General features: G+C 41.2%; 1 protein-coding gene across 10 annotated transcripts in view; it reads right to left on the bottom strand.

Annotated features, from left to right (window-relative positions):
• Window positions 1–5,982: 5,982 nt before the first annotated feature.
• Window positions 5,983–18,914, bottom strand: part of ZNF385B (zinc finger protein 385B) — a 168,765-nt gene continuing 155,833 nt past the window's right edge. For all 10 annotated transcript variants that reach the window (XM_037397197.1, XM_037397205.1, XM_037397200.1 and 7 more), the window contains 4 exons: window positions 11,520–11,765; window positions 10,261–10,439; window positions 9,062–9,163; window positions 5,983–7,452 (listed from right to left, as the gene is read on the bottom strand). In XM_037397197.1, coding sequence (XP_037253094.1) covers window positions 7,234–7,452; window positions 9,062–9,163; window positions 10,261–10,439; window positions 11,520–11,765 — 746 coding nt within the window. In that variant the 3' untranslated portion in view covers window positions 5,983–7,233. The remainder of the gene's footprint in view (window positions 7,453–9,061; window positions 9,164–10,260; window positions 10,440–11,519; window positions 11,766–18,914) is intronic.

The raw sequence follows: 18,914 nt of genomic DNA on the forward strand, positions 1-18,914 counted from the left end.
CTCAGATTTAGTACTCTGACAACACCAACTGGCTGCTGCTGTGTGTTGGGCATTTAAATCTGCTGAAATTACATCATATATTAAAAGTGTAAACCACAGCCTTTGAAAAAGAAGCCTGTGTGCCATGGCTGCTCCTAGCCTAGGAAAAGAGCTCACAGTAGCTAACAACTCCTAATAAATAATGTGTTTTTCAGCACTGCTACAGTCAAATGCTTTCATGCAAGACTGACCTAAACGTGTCCCTTTCCTGATGCATCCTTCTTCACGGGGCTAGATGTAGCCATCCTGGTACTTATCTTGCCTGCATTTTGTGGCTGCGAGTCTGGCTATGCCTGTTCCTCTCCTCAGTCTGTCTGATGGCAAAGGCATCCCTTTCCTCCAGGGCACCTTAGGTCTTCTGTGCAAGAGGAAGCTGTCTGCTGTTTCTAAGGGGTTCTTGAACTAACAAAACCACTGCAGACATCTAAACCTACCCAGTCTCCTGTAAAGCGACCGGCCTGATTCTGTCCCTTCACACAACACATTAAAATGTTTTATGCTGATGGAATATGCTTTAGTAGTGTTTTCTTCAGTCCTTAACATCCCTTTCTCTTTACAGCTCATGGAATTGAGACAAATAGTGGAGGCATTCAAATACTTTTTAACAGCCAGTGGGAAACTGTTGCCAAGACATGAGCTCCACCTTTCAGCTTTCTTCCGTTTTCATTTGGCTTGCACAACACAATCGCAATAGTTTGCCCACCTTTATTTAAGGGAAAAGAGTCATTTTTGTTTGTATGGTTATATAGATCTCAATTTGTTTTCAGAGAGAAAAATTTTGTGGTGTGGATTTATGTTTGACTTTATATGATTAAGCACATCCATGTTCTGTGGATTTTGCTGGCCAGTTCTCCAAACAGAGAAATCTGTCTGAACCTTACCTCCAAACAGAGAAATCTGTCTGAACCTTACCTAACCCTGCTTCTGAGACAGCAGGTGCCCTTTTCTCAGTCAGCATCTTACCTGCATAAACCAGTGGATGTTTATCAGATTCAGCCAGCAGTAGCCTTACTGTCTGTTGCACGGAGTATTTTTTGTCCTATCATAATCCACCCTCTTGTTGCTGCTTTGCTATACTGTATCACCAATACTTCCCTTGAACAGAGAATCATAGAATAGTTTGGGTTGGAAAATCCATACTACTTCTCTAAAAATTATGACCAATTTTTGTATTGATCTTTCCTTTTTAAGTCTGACTGGGTGCAGAAGATATATGCAGTTCAAAACCCAAACAATCCATTGCTCCAATACACAGGTTCCCAAGGCAAATGCAGAACAGTTGTCAGCTGTGGCCCTTGATGCACTGACAGAAGTTGCTTCGCTGTGAACACAGGATGTAAGCAAGACTGGAGAGAAGTTTTTCAGCTATTAAATTAGTTAAACGGTTTCAGATAATCTACACAAACAGCTTAGTGAAAACATACTTGTTTTAGTAAAACTCACCAAGGCTTGAAACACATCACGCTGCAATTCCTGCAAAGTCCTTTTTTGGCCTGAGAAAGACAACCTCAGCCCCTCCAAAATCCAGTCATAATATTGCAGTACAAATAATTTCCCCTCCCTGTCACTTTGACTCTCTCACCTTGCCAGGTACATCCTCCTTTCAGTTCTCCTTCCTCAGCCTATTACAAGTAAGGTGCTTATCTTCATTGTTTTCAGGCTTTTGTAGCAGGTGCCCACCGTGTTGCGAACGATCAGTCAGTATTTAGTGCTGCAAAGTTTCCTTCAGCTGCCAATCGCCCTGTAACACAACAATTACTTTGATTTTTCAGCAGAAGGCCTTTTTATCTTTCAGAAATTAGAGACTTATTTAAGATGGCTGATCTTCTGGAGATCACCTAGTCCAGCGTCCTGCTCAAAGCATGCGAAGCTGGATCGGGTTGCCCATCTGGCTGCATGTAAGAGATTTCTCAAGGGTGGATACTGCAATAATCTTCCTGGGCAACCTGCTACAGGGCTTATCCCACTGTTACTGTGAAACCTTTTTTCTTCTTATGTACGGTCAGAATGCTCGCTCCTCCACCTCCTGGCTGCCTCCTCTCCTCCTGGCGTGGGGCTTCGCTGAGGAACATCGGCCTCTCTTTGCTGTAACCACAGATCAGACACTCGAGGACCATGGCCAGACCTTTCTCCAGCTCAGTAGAGCCGCCTGGCTGCCCTGAACACGGCGTGCGCGATCCCCAGCCGCCTCTGCAGCCTTCTCCCAGACTTGCTCCCCCCCTGCCAAACCCTCCCTCCTGTCGGAGGCCCCAGGCTGGACACGTTACTCCAGGTGCCGCTTCAGAAGTGGCGAACGGGGGAGTTTTACCGCGTCCCTTCACCTGCCGGCCCCGACTCTGCTAACGCAGCGCGGCGTTCAATGAGGCGCCGCCGCCGCCAGGGGGCGCTGCAGGGCGCACTGCTGGCCTCCCGCGGCCCGCCCGCCCGCAAGCGCGGGGCCCGCCCGGCCCTGCCCAGCCGCCCCCTGGCGAGCGGGCGCGGCTGGCGGCTGCCCGGGCGCAGCGCTGGGCCTCTGCCGCGCCGCGCGGGGCGGCCTCACCGCGGGCCGCTGCTGCTCGGCCGCGCCCTCCAGCCCCCCGCCCGCGGGGGCAGCCCCCCGGTGCGGCGCCACAACCCGCACGCTTGCCCAGCGCTCACCCTTCGCCACCCCACCGCGGGCCAGCGGGCAGAATGTTAGGCGCTCCTGACACGAGCCCGACGGCTGGAGCTGGGTGGCCCGGCCATCCCTGTAGCCACCCACGCCACACACGCTGCCCCCCCTCGCCTGCGGGTTCCCGTGGGAGCAGCTGAAGGCCTTACCGAGGGCAAGGCTTACACTGCTCCCCCTCGTCACAGAAAGCACCTGGGCCACACAGGCACCATTTTGCCTTTGCCAACCCATTTTGGCCAATCCAAATCACCTACCTGCTTTCACGTGCCTGGATCCTCTTTCTTGCCATTTTTGAAGACGGGCATAAAATTGTCCTTTTCCCAGTCACTGGGGACCTCCCTCAGCGCAGCCTTTCAAAGGCGACAGGCTCCATTTGGCCTCCTCCGCTGCGGGCTTTGGCAGGAGCCGGCTCTGGGCATCCGGCACCCAGCACAGTGCTCTATCAACACAAATACATATGAACTAAACCAAATAGAAACATTTCTAAATCTGTTACTTTAATCCAAAACCGTCACAAGATCTAAGAATTCTAGATACTAAATATATATATATATATATATATATATATATATATATATAGTTTTACCTGAAATGCTGGTTGTTCCAATAAATACTTGCGGATGTTTAGGTTGTCACTTGAAAGAAGATTGCTAAGAAAAAAATGGTTAAAAAAATATACTACCCATAGTAAGAAAATCATCATGACCAGAAGGTGACATCTGTGAAGATTTACTGTCCAACCAAGCATGAATGAATAGTACGGTACTTCACTTATTCAAGGTGACATGTTCAAAAGATATACAGTGAGGCTCGCTGGGTCACAGCCAGATGCATAAAGATAGTGAAATACTTCCCACATAGCTTAAAACAATCATGATCTCTTTTTTTCCCCTGACAAATGTGCCAAATCCTTTTGCACAACTTTTCTGAGCATAAAAATTACAGTCCAGGATCACAGAGTAAGGAAGTAAAGTAATTTATTTTTAATGAAGTAATCTCTTTCTTATAGGAAACTTTTATTAGTAAATGGACCCAGTGTAACATTATGATAGGACTTCAAATGGTGATATGGACAGGGCAACGTGCGTGCTAGCATCTGTCTTCCTTCTGTTATCTGCCCAAAATCAGAGGGAAAGATTTTGACCTGCAGAAATGAGAAGAACACATACTAGTATCCTGCAGTGGTCTTAGAAGATCCTATTTGTATTATTTTTAAAAAAAGTATGTATCTGTATAGACTACTGGAAACTATCTTCTGTTTGACACCCTTTACGGAAATATTTCACAGTACAGGGACCATGATCCAGCCACACACCAGCAGAAAGTTCCTGCTGACGTGCCTGTGTCCAGTCTGAATCTTTTTTGATTCTGCTACAGAAAGATGGCAGTGCCAGGTGACAATCCCTGACACAGTGTCCCTTGTAACATTTGACTTCTTGAACAGGAACAACTTGCAGCTCAGGGTGCAGCGAACAGACCTAGAATAACAGACACATGGGAGAATGCCATCCTATTACTTTAACCTTATTACCTTAGTGGTTTGCACATTCAATATATTTATTCAAAATTGTAACCGCATTGCAAAGTTTCAGTACTAGTTCTTTGTTATAAAAACCCCACGAATTTCAGAGCCAGCAGACTAATGGTATTACACCTCAAAAGAAAAAATCCCAACATATAAAAAAAAAGCAGCTCATAGCCTTTGTGCAAGTATGATACAAATTTCCCTTCTCATGTAGAGCTTGTTATAGACCTAAAACGCAAGATCCCAGCAGGCGTATTAAGAGGGTTTGCCATTTATCATGGGATTATCATCTCAAATGCTCAGTCCTGCACGACATGGACAAAACTTCGGTGGCAAGTGCAGTTACAGTACACAAAATACAAGTTAACACAGCAACGAGTACAAAGGGTGTTGAGTATGAATCTGAACATGAGCCTTCCTTGGCTTACAATCATAGTCTTTTAACTTAGCTTGTGAAACACAAGGAGCAATTCCTCTTAGTGCTGAATAACATGACACGTTCTTTCACTCTTAGTGACCTAAATATTTCTCCAGGGTAAGATGCTCTTTGGAATAATCAGTTGTCCAAGAAACCTACACGCCCCTGGCCGGTCCCCTCCTTCATGCAGGGTTCCTCTGTTTTACATGGGACCCTTTCCAATTGCAAAAATTTGTAATTGCTTTAAATTTCTAATCACCAACAGTGGGCTATAAAAAGCCGGTAAAATAATGTTTTAATACAAAGACAAGTCATTTCCTGAAGAACCAACTAAAATTCACAGTTCTGTAAACTTACCTCATGTTGGACAGAAACAGGCTCCTCATGCAGGTAACTGCTCTGGAAGCAGCTGAGCACTTAAATCTGACTGACAAGCATGAGTTACCAAGTCAGATGCACATGGAAGACTGTACCCATACTGTCTTGTAATTCTCACAGTCCACAAGATTAATACAACTGTACCTGCTTCCCCAGAGGATGCTAAAAGCCAAGACTCCTGCACCTACTCCTTTGCAGGCGATTCTCCAGCAAACCATCCTCTCACAACACAGTCGACTGCTCCACTGAATAGTGGAAATTGGGCAGAATTACACTCGCAGAAAATGGTCTCTAATATGTTGCAAGTATGAGGTGTATGTTGGTCTGTAAAATTCTCTATTATAGTTTTTATTCCTTGGCCCTTGTAAGGGTTAATACAAAGCCAACAGGGCCATAACAGCCTTACAGTTCAGTCTTTTTACTTTTGTATGCTTCACTTTTCACTTCATATTAACAAAGAAAAGATTTTTCCAGATCAAGCTTTTCAGCAGTGAAAGAGGTCTTTTCAAAGCTTCCCCAAACACCTGCCTTCAAAAGCCTGCTGCATCAGGCAGCTGCCTGCTTTGCCCATGCCTCAGAGCAAGTCCTGGCTCTAAAGTGACTTGCTTCCAGCCTCAGGTATGCCCAGGCTCATTTTAAAGTTAATCCTTAAATCTCCATCAGAGATGGCATAACCATATTGTGGCATTTTAGTGGTGCAATAATAAAACATTACCCACTTGGCTCTATTGCTTCTTCCTCTGAACCTCTCCTGTAGTGAATGTTTACAGTCTTACTGCAAAAAAGCCCCAGTAAAGGCTGTAGCAGGATGTAGCAAGGAAAAGACATTAAAACACAAGGGAAGTAAACACAGGTTCTGTAATTATACTTTATTGCAACTCTAATGCTTTGTCTGCTCCTGAGGACTCCTTTAGCTAAATTTATTTGTTTGAGGCTTTTTTTTTTCTTGTACCAATTAATAAACACAAGAAGTATGTATATTTTTCTTATTATTTTATTGAAAAGGTACATTTAAAAAAATACACAGACATTTTACTATTATGGATTGCAGATAAAGATGCTCTAAAAGTTAATTCTATTTTTTTCCCTTTCTTCCACCTGTTGTCCCCATTATCGCATAATGACTTCAGTCTGAGTACTGTATATTGATTCACCTTTATAAAAGGGTTGGGGAGGTAAGAAGATAGGTGGGGCATTAATGCAGTATATTCAGTAAACAGAGAACACGGTCATTTATAAATATTTCATGTTCTGTACATTATTGCATTAGGGAGCCACAACGTTATGCAGCATCGTTACAAAGAAAACTAGTTAGAAATGAAGAAAAAAGGATATTTACGTACAAATGCATGGATCCATTGTCTTCTTGAACAATGCATGTGAGCTGTTGTAATGTGCAATTGAAAAGCTTTTTTTCTCTTTAAACATTGCTTAGCAACACCAGTGAGGAAACAACAAAAATAAGTTAAATGAAAGTAGCAAACAAGTAGTAATCTTAACTATGTGTTATATGGCTTTCTATTTTTAGTTTCTCTAAATAAAGTGTGACACAAAAGAAATAATTAAAAGCTTCAGCGCTGCATTGCTTTCAAACATTTGCACAGAAACTAAAAATATTAAAATCAGACATATGATACATTTTTAGTACTACACAAGATACACCAGGACTGGGCCTAGGACAGTACACAATCCCTGTCAACAAGAGCACACTGAAAAAATAATTTAAAAAAAGGACGCAATTAATTTTTGAGATGTTATCCACAATCAAGCATTTGGTTCATCTACTTTTTTTTCCACATTAGATTATACCCCCACTGGTTTTCAGAGAAGTATTTACATAAGTGTGAGCAAGGAAGACCCTGGTTTTCAAGTCTGTCAGGAAAATATTTTATGTTCCTTGATGCCAAGGTGCATCATATACATAGCAAAAAAAAAAAAAAAAAAAAAAAAAAGCATGAATATTTAATGCTATAAATTTTATGAGCCATTAAGTTTTTAGTAAATAACTCTATCTGGATTAAAAAAAAAGGACTGAGAGAGAGTTGTCTAGACTCCAAAATGCAGTACCGTCAATGATGAATTTTATGGTGGTGTTGTTTATGGTGGTTGGTTGAGATGTGATGGCATTTCAAAAAAGAAAGATATTTCAAAATCTTGACCCCTTTCCTTCTTTTCTTTTACCCTTTTTACTGGCCATAGTTATCTCTTTCTTACATCAATCAATCAGTATGGTGCAAAAAGTATGGAAGCAGGCGTTGCCCGGATGGGACCATGGCCTGGTCTGAGGAGAGCTGGTGGTATTGCAGGGGCCTGGAACAAGGAGGCAGAGGGCCGAGGAGGGAGCGACAGAGCTGATGATACAGCTGCGGCTGCAGCAAGAGGAGATGAAAGGAAAGCAGGTGCCAGTGGCTTAATCATGTCCTTCTGGAATGCAAGTTTTGCCTGGAATAAAACACAAAAAACCAGTGTAAATACAGTTCTCCCCACGCCCATTTTCACATGAGGGAAAAAACCCTGACAAAGGGCACACTGTGGTTCCTCACAGAAGCCTCATGTCAGCTGCTTAGGAGTTTTACCCATGTTGCCTTCTTATTCCCAAGGTAATTAAAGCAACCAAATCATACATTTAAAGATACATAAATCTTATGAATGTGGGGGCAGCCATACTGATGTTTGGAAGGAAGCATGATTTGCAAGTGAACAACTTTGTGTAAATCATAACTGTGCAAGCCATATTAAAAAAAACATGATTAAGACTTCAATGGCAAGAGTCAAATTTTCCACTTGCAAAAACGAACTGTAGAAAAGTATACTGGTCAAGATGGGAAACTAGTATTAGTCCAGTCAACTTTTTACCTGTCAATGCAGAGCTGGTCTTTTAAAAACAGAAATATTTTTTAAGATCAATATCATAAAGAATTATTTCTGAAAGAATTATTATTCAGTTTATGATGTACAATCACTGCTGGTATTTGTGGCGAAAAAGCTAACCAGAAATATATACACTACCATCTCACTGAAAATGGTTTGCATCACAATCACGTTTGTGGGGGCAAAGATACTCATATCCTTTGTTACTGGAAGTCTCTCCTTATGTAATAGATGATCGAATGATGTATTACACAAGCAAAGAAGATTAGTGTGCGCAGAACCAACCTATCTAATGGGGACACTCAGACAAAGCCTGCAGCATTTTCATTTGCCTCTGTACAATTACAAATACATATTAATATTTCAGCTTTTAAAGGCTCTTCACATACTTCCTTGTGTGCACACACATTGGCATCTCTCTCTTTCCAACCTATAAATTGTTTTTGTGCCATAGATGGCATGCACTTTTCCCTAATGAATAAAATACAGGCTGAGTCATGAGCAAATAAACATACAATCTGTGCTGTGCTAGAGCCAGCCTGAACTCCGGCTGCAGCTGACTGGCAGAACCAGCTTGGGGAATTCCTGAAAATGCAGGTGGGTGTGGAAGGGGAATGGCTTGGGGCACAAAGGCAGGAGAGGTGTTTTGATGGCCAGTGACAGACACAGCCCCAGCGTGCAGACAGGCAATCAATTCTCCCGAACACCTGGTAACTCTTGTGCCAACATAATACATCCACATAGCACTCTGTTTTGCTGTATGCAGACAACGAGCATTAGTATTTTGATATCTTGACATCTTATATCCTTTTCCCTGATTGCACCCACCATAACTGAGAGTTATCTCAGGTCCCCAGAAAGGCAGAGTATATACGTTTGCAGGCTTCAAGAAGTGCACCAGCCCAGCAGAGCCAATACCTCTCCATGGGGCACACAGTTCACTCCCCATTCCACCAATTACTCCCTTCTTCCTAGCAGTAAATAAGGCAGTGCTGTCTGCATGCCTTTGACTGGGCAGACAGAATACATAACTATCTTCAAACCTGATCCCCATGCAGACTCAGCCCGCAGGGGCAGACACGCTGCGAAAGCGTCAGGTCTGTCATGTTCCTGTCTCTGTGGTAGGAGTCCCCAAGGTCACAAATTCGCAAAGACAGTCACGAGAAATAAAAATACTTACTGCTAAAATACTTGGGCTGCGCTGCAGTTTGTTGTAAGGACTATATTTAGGTTTCATAGGCTTTCCTGCGACTCTGTCCTTATGCCTTCGGCTGGAAATATGCTGAAATAAATATCCTCACATTTAATTAGCTGTTTAAACATTTCTCCATTTTGAGTTTGAAATTGATTTATCATCAGGATATGCCTAAGCCCCTGTTTGTAAGATAAAGTAGGTTCTTCAGAGAGATTGCTAAATTAAACATAAAAATTTGGAGCACATCAAATAGAGAATCAGAAACTAATCAAATGGAGCGAATTCTGTGATCCGAGACAGACTCTGCAAATTATTGATATTTTGGTTAGTATTTCCTTTTTCTGCTTGAGGAGCTTTGAACCAGGCAGAGCTGTAATCACTAGGTCATAGGGATATTCAGAAGTAGGAGGTAAATTTCAGTCTTGCTGATGCTGCTTAGTTGTATAAATAATTCAAAATTAGCTGAAGGAAGAAGCAGTACCCAGGGATATGTCTACACCATGCAATTTAATACTATCTTAGAGATAACTGAAATGACAGGGAATGAGAGGACACATCCATACAGCACAGTACCATCCAGTTAGAGATTCCCATTTGGGCATCAAAACCAAAGCATTTGTATTGGTACAGCTGTGAACCCAGGGCTAATTGGTTCAGACAGAGCAGAGCTGCATGTTCATACAGACACGCTGCTAATGATAATGTTGCCCTACGCAATTCAGACATGGCTACAGCATTACCCTCCTGCTGATTGTCCTAAACTGGTGGGTTCATGTCACATTCTCCTTTTCACATAGTATTAAAAAGTATCGCGGCAGACTGAAACAGCACCAAGAGAGGAATTCGGGGAACCTCAACCCAGAGTTTCTTCCATTTGGGAGACCAAAGTTCCAATCTCTCTCCTGAGCCACAGCAAACTTTTTAACTGGATGTGCTATGGGATTCATTGGTACTGACACCTTGTCCACCTCTGCTTTATGACTCCCAAGCCCACTTTTTTCCACAGCTGAAACAATTAGGTGAACTTGACCTATGGTAAATTATTTAGAAATAGTTGTGGGATGACAGAAAAGAAATAATGAGTTCATGTTTTGCCAAAACATCTTCACAGAGACCTACACCCCACCTACAATACTGCAATGTAACTAAAACCAACAAAGCAGCCCCAGATACATGCAAGCTACCTGTTTAAGCTGAATTTCTGAATTAACATGAACATCACAGATTTCACAATGAAATGTCTTGTTCTGCAGTCCTGAGCCTTTACTGCTGTTCTGCACCTTCAGCCGGGATCCAGGTCTAGGGTAAGACTTGATGGGACCAGCACCATTCCGAGCCTCAACCATGGTCTTGTGCTTGGAGCCTAACGAGCAAGACAACACAGGTGAGTTAGTGATCGGCAACATGCAACCATGTCCATTAGCCTTGGGCCTTTTTGTAACACATTTATCTTCAAGACAGAATGGTTAAAGTCACCACAGATCAGGATTAACAATGACTGGTTTTGGTCAGTGTAGTTCTCGCTTCCTCAGTCTAAAGGGAAATCAGACAATGGGAGAAGGTTTTATACAAAAAGGGAACAACAGGCACACGGGATCACTGCCTCTCTGTTTGGGCTTAGTGCATGGCTGTATGGCCAAGGCGTTTGCTGCTTATTGTTCTGTAAAATCTATATAGCTGGGGAATCATGAAAAAGGGCATTAGTCAAAAGTGGGAAAGGAACTACAGCAATCACTCAAAACCTGCCTAGGAACAATAATACTTCAATAAGTACCCTCTGATTTGGAAGAAATGGCTGATTTGGCCATTTCAAGAATGTAAAACCAGCTTCAGTGGTTTGTTAGCAAGCTTTACATCACCAGCACATCACAGAGCAGCCAGAGCATATTAGGGATTGCTGCTTGTGGCCTTTTAAAGGGAGCATATCTAATCTGCAATAATCATAAGATTCTAGGACATCCAGGAATCTAAGCAGCCTACCCTAAAATTAGCAAAAACATCAAATAACAAGAAAATGTTATAAGCTGTACCAGCAAAACCCCAGATACTAGAGACAGCGAGATGAAACATGAAAGAGTGACAGAACTGACATTTTAGAAACCTTAGCATTACAGAAACCACTATGATCACACTATGATCATCACTATGGAGGTATGATGGAATCTGATTAGGTAACATGAACTGTAGGGATTTTGTCAACTAGAAGATTATAGAGTACATGAAGGACAGTTCAAAAAAATTTAGAGAGCACTTTAAGAAAATATCAAACACCACAAGTGAAATTGTCATTAACAGAATTTTTTTTTGTAACTTGCCATTGTAAATTTTGACTAAAAGACCCTTCAGTGAAGTGTGGCTACCACAGTGTCAGAAAACCAGCTTGTTACACTGAATTTTAAACATGATAACAGACACAACTGACTTGCACTGTAGGCATACTCACCTGTATTGTGGGCTTCTAGTTGTGACAGGGAATTCACAGCCACTTTGCATAATGAACAGTAAAGTAGTTTTTTGGCTTTTTCCTCTTCTGACTCAGACGCTGTGTTAGGAGCTCCATTCGTGCTCTTGGAGGATGAGGCAGGTGTTACAGGTGCCACTGTTGCCACCCCAGGTTTGGGAAGAAAAGGACCCACTTCTGTACTGGACTGCTGACTTGCATTATTAGGTTTTGCTTTCCCTTTATCTTCTAAAAGAAGCAAAATACTTATGTCATAATATGCTGTACACAAAAAAAAAAAAATAAAAAAAATAATCATACAGTAATAGTCCTGTGGTTTTAGTGAACCTAACACGACAGGGGCCTGATTCATCTCATTTTATACAGGACAGCAGCAGCCTTGAAATCTTGTTAAAATCCTACCGTGAAATGTGTGTAATTTGACAAAAGGGATGATTTTCCTGTTTTTAAGGTTACCAGTGAATACCGATGCCTTCAACAAATTCATGCCAGCTGTTGTTGCTGTCGTGCTGAAGGTTTGGCCAGTTGAAAGGAGCCCAAGAAAGCCCCAAAGGCAGCCAGGGTTAAGGACTGGAGAGCACTCAGAAACATGCAAGGCTTTGTACTGTGGATTACAAAAAAGCAATGTATTTGCCTTTGGAATGGCTTGTGTTTCTCAAAGTCACTGGGAGGACGCTGAAAGGCTCCAGCACCATCTTGACATATGATATCCCTCATTTCAGTTGCAGGAGTTGCTTATGGTACTCCACTACACACATGAACACAGCTGTTAATATTTTTAGGTTTTTCCATGAGCAATTCCCCATATATCTGGAGATCAGATGGCTCCAATTTGCATTCAGTGCATTCCTGTATCACTTCACAAGCATGAGTCAATCATCTGTGCTCCTATGAGATCAGTAGGCAGGTATTACTTCATTTTACAGATGGCGATGGCAAGGTGAGAGATTAAATGTCCCAACTGCACCTGAAGAGGAACTTCGTGCCAGAGCCAGTATTCAAACGCTCCTCGCCCACATGCTGCCTGCTGCTCACTGCATTTTAAGCTGTTCAGCTGCAGGCCTTGTGACCACAAGCCATACCGGTTGCCAGCAGTAAAACAAGCTCATCTAACAAACATGGGATGGGAGGGGGACAGTATAGTGGTGCTGGTATGAGCAACCCTGACAAAATAGACATAAGAAATGATTGTGTAAGTGACCTGTCATCACACGGAACAGGCATCAGATTTTATCATCTAAGCAAGTACAACATCTATATAACAGCAACCTCTTAAAAACTACTTATATCCCATTTGAAACCTATGGCATAGTTTTGAGTAGTGTTGAGCTGATTGGGAAAACTAGGTTCTATTTTGAGCATTTGGTTATTTTTAAATATGGGCCCTTTCACTTTATGTTTAGAGCCACCCAACCCTGTCTTAACATCACTCTGTGTATCAGGCCAATGCTGGGCTACAAAGGATTCTGAAAACGGGATTGTACCCCCTCCAACAAACGCTTGAGAGTGCGTATGAACTATGAACAGGCATCCTGAAACTAAAGCCCACAGTTGTTGGCATATTTCCCAGAAGTGCATTGCAGTACATCAATTTTAGAGAGTTAAAAACCAGGAGAAAGAAAATGTAATAAAAGAATGATGATTTTTCAAAAAAATAGTGATAAAAATAATACCATTCATACAGTGTAATTTCAAAGTAAACACTGAAAATGATCAAGAACTAAGACTACTATTAGGACCAAATTAATGATAAAACCAGATTGTGAACGTATTTTGATTGATAAAGTATGACAAAAGAAAGTGATATTAAATCATAGTTCATAGATGACTCAATGTTAATGTCTCTATAGAAGTAAGTCACATCTGCAAAAATCTAGAACACATTATATGATTCTGAGTCTTCATAAAATACAGGTTTTTAATAAATAGCATTTGCTAACATTCTAAATTAAAGAGTTTTCAATATGGAAAGTTCTCAGAAGTGCTAACTTCTACAAAGGAAACATGCTGAACTGCTGCCATTTGTGAGTTCACATTACAGGAAAATAGACTTTTTGTTGTTATTCTATGCAATATTACGCCAGACTGCAACAGGCATAACACCAGGATACAGGTGAACCCGCGTGCAATAAAGGAAGGTTCCTCAGTATTTTGCATTTCAGGCCTTAAAAGAATACCACACCTGCAGAACTGCAAGCTGTATGTTAAGATATAGAGACTACTCCCCCGGCTGACTGGGGTTTTTTGTGTTGTCCCCCATGTATTCTTTTTAATCGTAAGCATAAAGATTTGGTGCTTTTGAAAACACTTCCTGGTGACAGAAATAATCTCCTGTGAGCAAGACAGCAGGAGTGGGTCAGCAGAAATGTCAACCGATGTGCACCGAGGCAGACCCCTGGCCTGAAAGACCACCTCGTGCAGCAAGTGAATCATTCACGCTCCTGCTTGCAGCCCCTGACCTCACTGTTCAAACTGCCTGCAGCAAGAAGGAGCACATTTTTATTCCTTTGTTTTGCCATCAAGTGTCTGTGGAGCGAGGTCCTGAGCAAGAGTAAGATCTTTAAACAGGCCACCAACTACCATCACAGAGTGATGGATTGCCATCGCTGAATTTAGCAGATGATTGTAAAATGACAGATTTCATTTCCCAAATCTCCTCACTTAGCTGCCCACCAGCTGATGTATTATGTCAATTTTTAAAATACTCCCTAGATTTACAGTGTTTTCGTTATTCATTATACAAAGCAATTCTAGAGTATATAAGGCGTAAAAAGCTAACAAGAAAACTTCTAGAAAACTAGAGGGAAGTTACCAGCATCCAGCTGGGTTCAATTCTGCCAGTATTGCAGCTTTTGGAAAGAACCTCAGTTCACATAATAATTCCATCATTTGGAAAGCTTCCTGACACAAATAAGCTCTTCATCGATGGGGATGTATAAAGAGAGACATACGCCCCTCTATGAATTAATGTTTCCTTCCACCATTCTAAATGTTTAATGCAGAACATCTTCAAAGATCATAATTGTAAGGTTATTATACAGTTTAACTCCCACAGAAAGTACACCGAGCTAAATGCATATTTGTCACTGCAGTGGGGCCAGAATTGGGTTTTCCTGGCTCCTAAAATCAGAAAATTGCATTTCTCCAAATGGGCTTTTGATAACAGCTTACTGTTTTCAATCCACGGAATTCAAAACACCATTACTTACAGTTTTACGTTTGAGACAGAAATGCCAAGTATTCAACTGTGCAAAGCACAGGAAATGCAAATCACATGTATATACAAAGCACGAAGAAGATTACTCTTTTATTTGTACTTATAGCACAGAGCTAACATATAATATCTCCATGCAGAAATGTAACTGTTAATGCCTGCATGCATATACATACTTCCAAACGGTAATCACCATATAAAATACATGTGGATGGTTAGATGCAGCTGTAGGATTATAGACCTTTTGCTGTTTTTGAAGGCAAGTATTATTGAGAATAGGCTCAAATTTGCTCTGATTTCCACCTGGGCCAGGCCCCATGGAGCCAGATAGAGGCCAAACAAGTGCGTGAGTCCGTTCTGCCCAGGACCAGGGATGCACCAGCTTCTGCTGCACAGCTCGGCAGAGCACAGCTGGAAGCATGAGACCACAGTGGTATCAACCTCTCCCAGAAAACTGTAGATGTGGTTCAATCTGAGTCTGGGTCAGGCTGAAATGCTCACATCTTAACTCACGTGCAAGAGGTTCATTTCAAATCTAACCCATACCATTGCACTGTGTCCAACTGTGTTCTTTTTGCTCATGGAAAGGCCATATTTCATGTGCGTTAAATTCCCGTCTTTAAATTAAGTCTCCCTTTTAAGTAAATTAAGACTCCAGAGAAGTAAATCAATGGTTCATTTCAAGTTCTTACTGAAGCCTGAATTTATTTTGAAATAGAGCCCAAGGAAAAAATAAAGCAAGCTAATTAAGTACTGCTTGGGGCTCAGTAATATCAATGCTCTTGTCGCCTACTTACATTGTTTCAATTCTGCTTTGAAGTTGTTTTCACATATTTCTGGTTGTTTGCCTTATGTTTGTGTCAGCACCATGTTAAAATTCAAAACTTACTTATCTAATTAGTACTGCCTCATTTCAGCTGTACGTACCAAAGTCAGGACACAGCACAGGATAACATCTGACAGGTTCAAATCTAACAGGTTCTAGCTTCCAATGCAAGACAGCTGAAATGATTTACTCACTTTTGCAGGTCATGCAACTCTTGCTATAGTTGTTACATAGGATTCACCTGTTAATGCTGTCCTAGTCCAACTAAGTGAATGGGGTTTGCCCTAACTCTAAAAAGGGGCAAAAATGTTACAATAAAACTTCTTCCCTCTGACACTCAACCTGCATTTCTTCAGTAATTTTCTTTCCTGGCGAAGAACTTAGAATGCTCCGCGCTGGCTCACAGCTCCAGTGATCGCTGCAGTCCATGCCGAAAGCAGAAAAAGTATTTTTTTTTAATCCCCCTAACCATTCCATTAAGCAGTTTGGTTTATGAGGTACCTTTAAAAGAGTTCACTTAGTTTACTCTGTGAATTGTGTAAAGTCTTTACAATTTAATAACCTATATACATTTGCACATTATAAATTTATATTTTGAAATTATCTCTTCTTACCATGCTAAAATGTGCCTACAGGTATTGCTTTCTACAGCTAGGAAATAATTTTTTTTCTTCTTGAGTGAGAGTGATGATTTTGGTGCATGTTAGGCAGAAGTTCTAATTTGGACTTAATGACAAAAATATACATGCTATTTTCAATAGATATCTAACTTAAAATTCAGATCCATCATTCAGAATTGAGATTCTTAGTAAAAATAAAAACAAGAAGAATTCTAAACCTCCTGTATAGATCTAGAAATTCAAATGATAAAGGTTTTCTGTAGCAATAATACTCAGTGCTGCTTAGATCCCACAACATGCCTATCTGCACATTTTTTATCACTGAAGATACATAAAACATAACTACAATAAACTTCTGTTTCGCAACAGCTTGTTCAAATAGCAATTGTAACCAAAAGATTATCCAAGGTAAAGATGATACATGTGACACACTTGCAGGAGCCCTTTCCAACACGTATGCTAAAAGCTTTTAGATGGAGTTTGGCTATAATCCTAATAATCCTTACAAAACCATCACATAAATATTCTGCCTGTATGTAATAAATAAATAAGCCTGCTCTTACTGTGACTAACAGAAGAAATAATATTTCAATTACTGAACATATGTATTTTGTTTGTGTGCGTGCATGTGATAAAAAGTATAGCTTTACACCTGCCTACCTCTCTTCTCTGCCAGAAGCTGAGACTATTACCCACGCCTTGTGCCAAAGGCCAAGCAGACGGACAGACAAGAATCCCAGGACAGAGAACAGCTTCCCAGAGTGGTGCTGGCTGTGATGGAGGCAGCTCCCTGCCAGGAAGAGACCACACCATACTTATAATCACCCACTGCCAGGCTTCACCTTTGCACCTTTCCTTGCGCCAGGTCCTTTACTGCATCCCCCAGCTGCAGGCACTGGACAGCAGCCATACACAAAGTAAGTACAACATAAGGGCAGCACAGACATTGCAAAGTGGCCACCACTGCTCTAGACAGCCCCACACAGAGGCTCTTTTGAGAGATTTGCCCATTTCCCATCCTAGAAATAGAGATTTGTTGTTATAATTCTTCCACCTGCTTGCACAACAGAACATATTGCCAGGTTAGAAAAGAGCATAATGGAAAAACTATTTTTGGCAGTCTAGATATTTATTCTTCTCCTTCGTAAAAGTAAGAAAATAGTAAATACTTGTGTTCCTTTTCTTCTTGAAAAACCTGACAGAAAGAGCCATGCAACTTCCAACCTAAAACAGCTACATGAGAAGAAACACAGCAACAAAATAATTTACTATATAACTTGACCACTGCATGGTTATCAAGCCTATGCAACCGGTAAGCAGAACTGAGGCATGCTTAGGTGCAAATCCTTTGGTGCAATCAGCCTTGTTTACGGCGCTTTGTTACAATGCCACATCACTACTGAAAGAATGACTTTTGAAAACATAGACAGCTTGACGACCCCGAACACTTTCCCTTAATTTCTGACTATGCCACTTCCTATGGTAACTAAAACCAAAAGTGATTTCTGAAAGGATGGGTTTATGTTCTATTTATGGGTTACTAGAAAATGTGATGCAAAGATTGTCTTATGATAGCCTGGAGTTCACATAAGTTGTGTTACAGGTAGCTGGTATTAATTTGAAGTGTTGATTTTGGAGAGTAATTGAGACTTCAAGGTAAAGCAAGCATGTCTCCCAAACCAGTACAGCTGCACAGAGTGAAACAGATTTTCACATTCTCCCTATAATTTCAACAGCTCCAATTATGCCTGTGAATACTGGGCTGCATTAAACAACCTTTGAGACATACAGTGATTACAGAATGGGGAGAGGAAATGAAGTTGTCTGACCATTATATAAATGCTCTTTCTCTGATCAACTGTGTAGCAAAGGTAAAATCAGTTGCATTAATTACAGTGGTACACAATCCAAACAATTTTGCTGAAAAGCTTATCCCTGTAGGTAAACTGTCATCAATAAACACAAAGTTAAAATGCGTTTATTGAAAAATAAAATTCTCAGTTAAAATCTGACATGCTAGACGCTTGGCACATCTGACATAAAACTAAAAAGTGACACTTACTTCCCACTACATTTTTTCTTCCTACACTTCTTCATAACACATGCCTGTTGACAATGCTGAAGAGAGGCTAGTTCATTGATACTACTACTATCTATCATTTGACCTTGCTGTTCTAAGCTTTCTGCACACAGAACAATAAGGTGGTCTAGTCACCAACAAAGGCACCAGTGCGGCAGCCAAACTTCTCATATGCTTTTTTCTGTTTTTCAATCCATCACAGAGAAAGAGAAATTTTCAGAGGTGAGAGTAACAGGAGTAACTTTGGCAGCTGTATGCAGGGAGCTTTTCACAAGTAGGACCAGGAAAAGCAGGAAGCTTTTCAAGATTTCAGTGGCTGATGGGTGGTAGGTGCAAGTCAGCATCTTGAAAGTATGTTACAGAAGACATACAAAAGTATGGAGAGCTTTGAAAGTGAAGCACGTGAAGAATTTGGAGAGAGAAAAAATCAGTAGGTTCAGCTGTACCACGGACATATTGTAACAAAATTTGCAGCATTTAAAATAAAAACATGAAAGCAGAGAGATCACAGTCAACAAGGTTACAAGCCTGGCTGAAAGTAATTAAGGGATACATTAAGAAACCATAACAAAATAAGATCAAGGTGGGGAAATCTTATTTAGCCACACTACACTTGAAGGACTGCCTAAATGAACCC

Source organism: Falco rusticolus, chromosome 8, assembly GCF_015220075.1.
Source record: "Falco rusticolus isolate bFalRus1 chromosome 8, bFalRus1.pri, whole genome shotgun sequence".
Classification (NCBI taxonomy): Eukaryota; Metazoa; Chordata; class Aves; order Falconiformes; family Falconidae; genus Falco; species Falco rusticolus.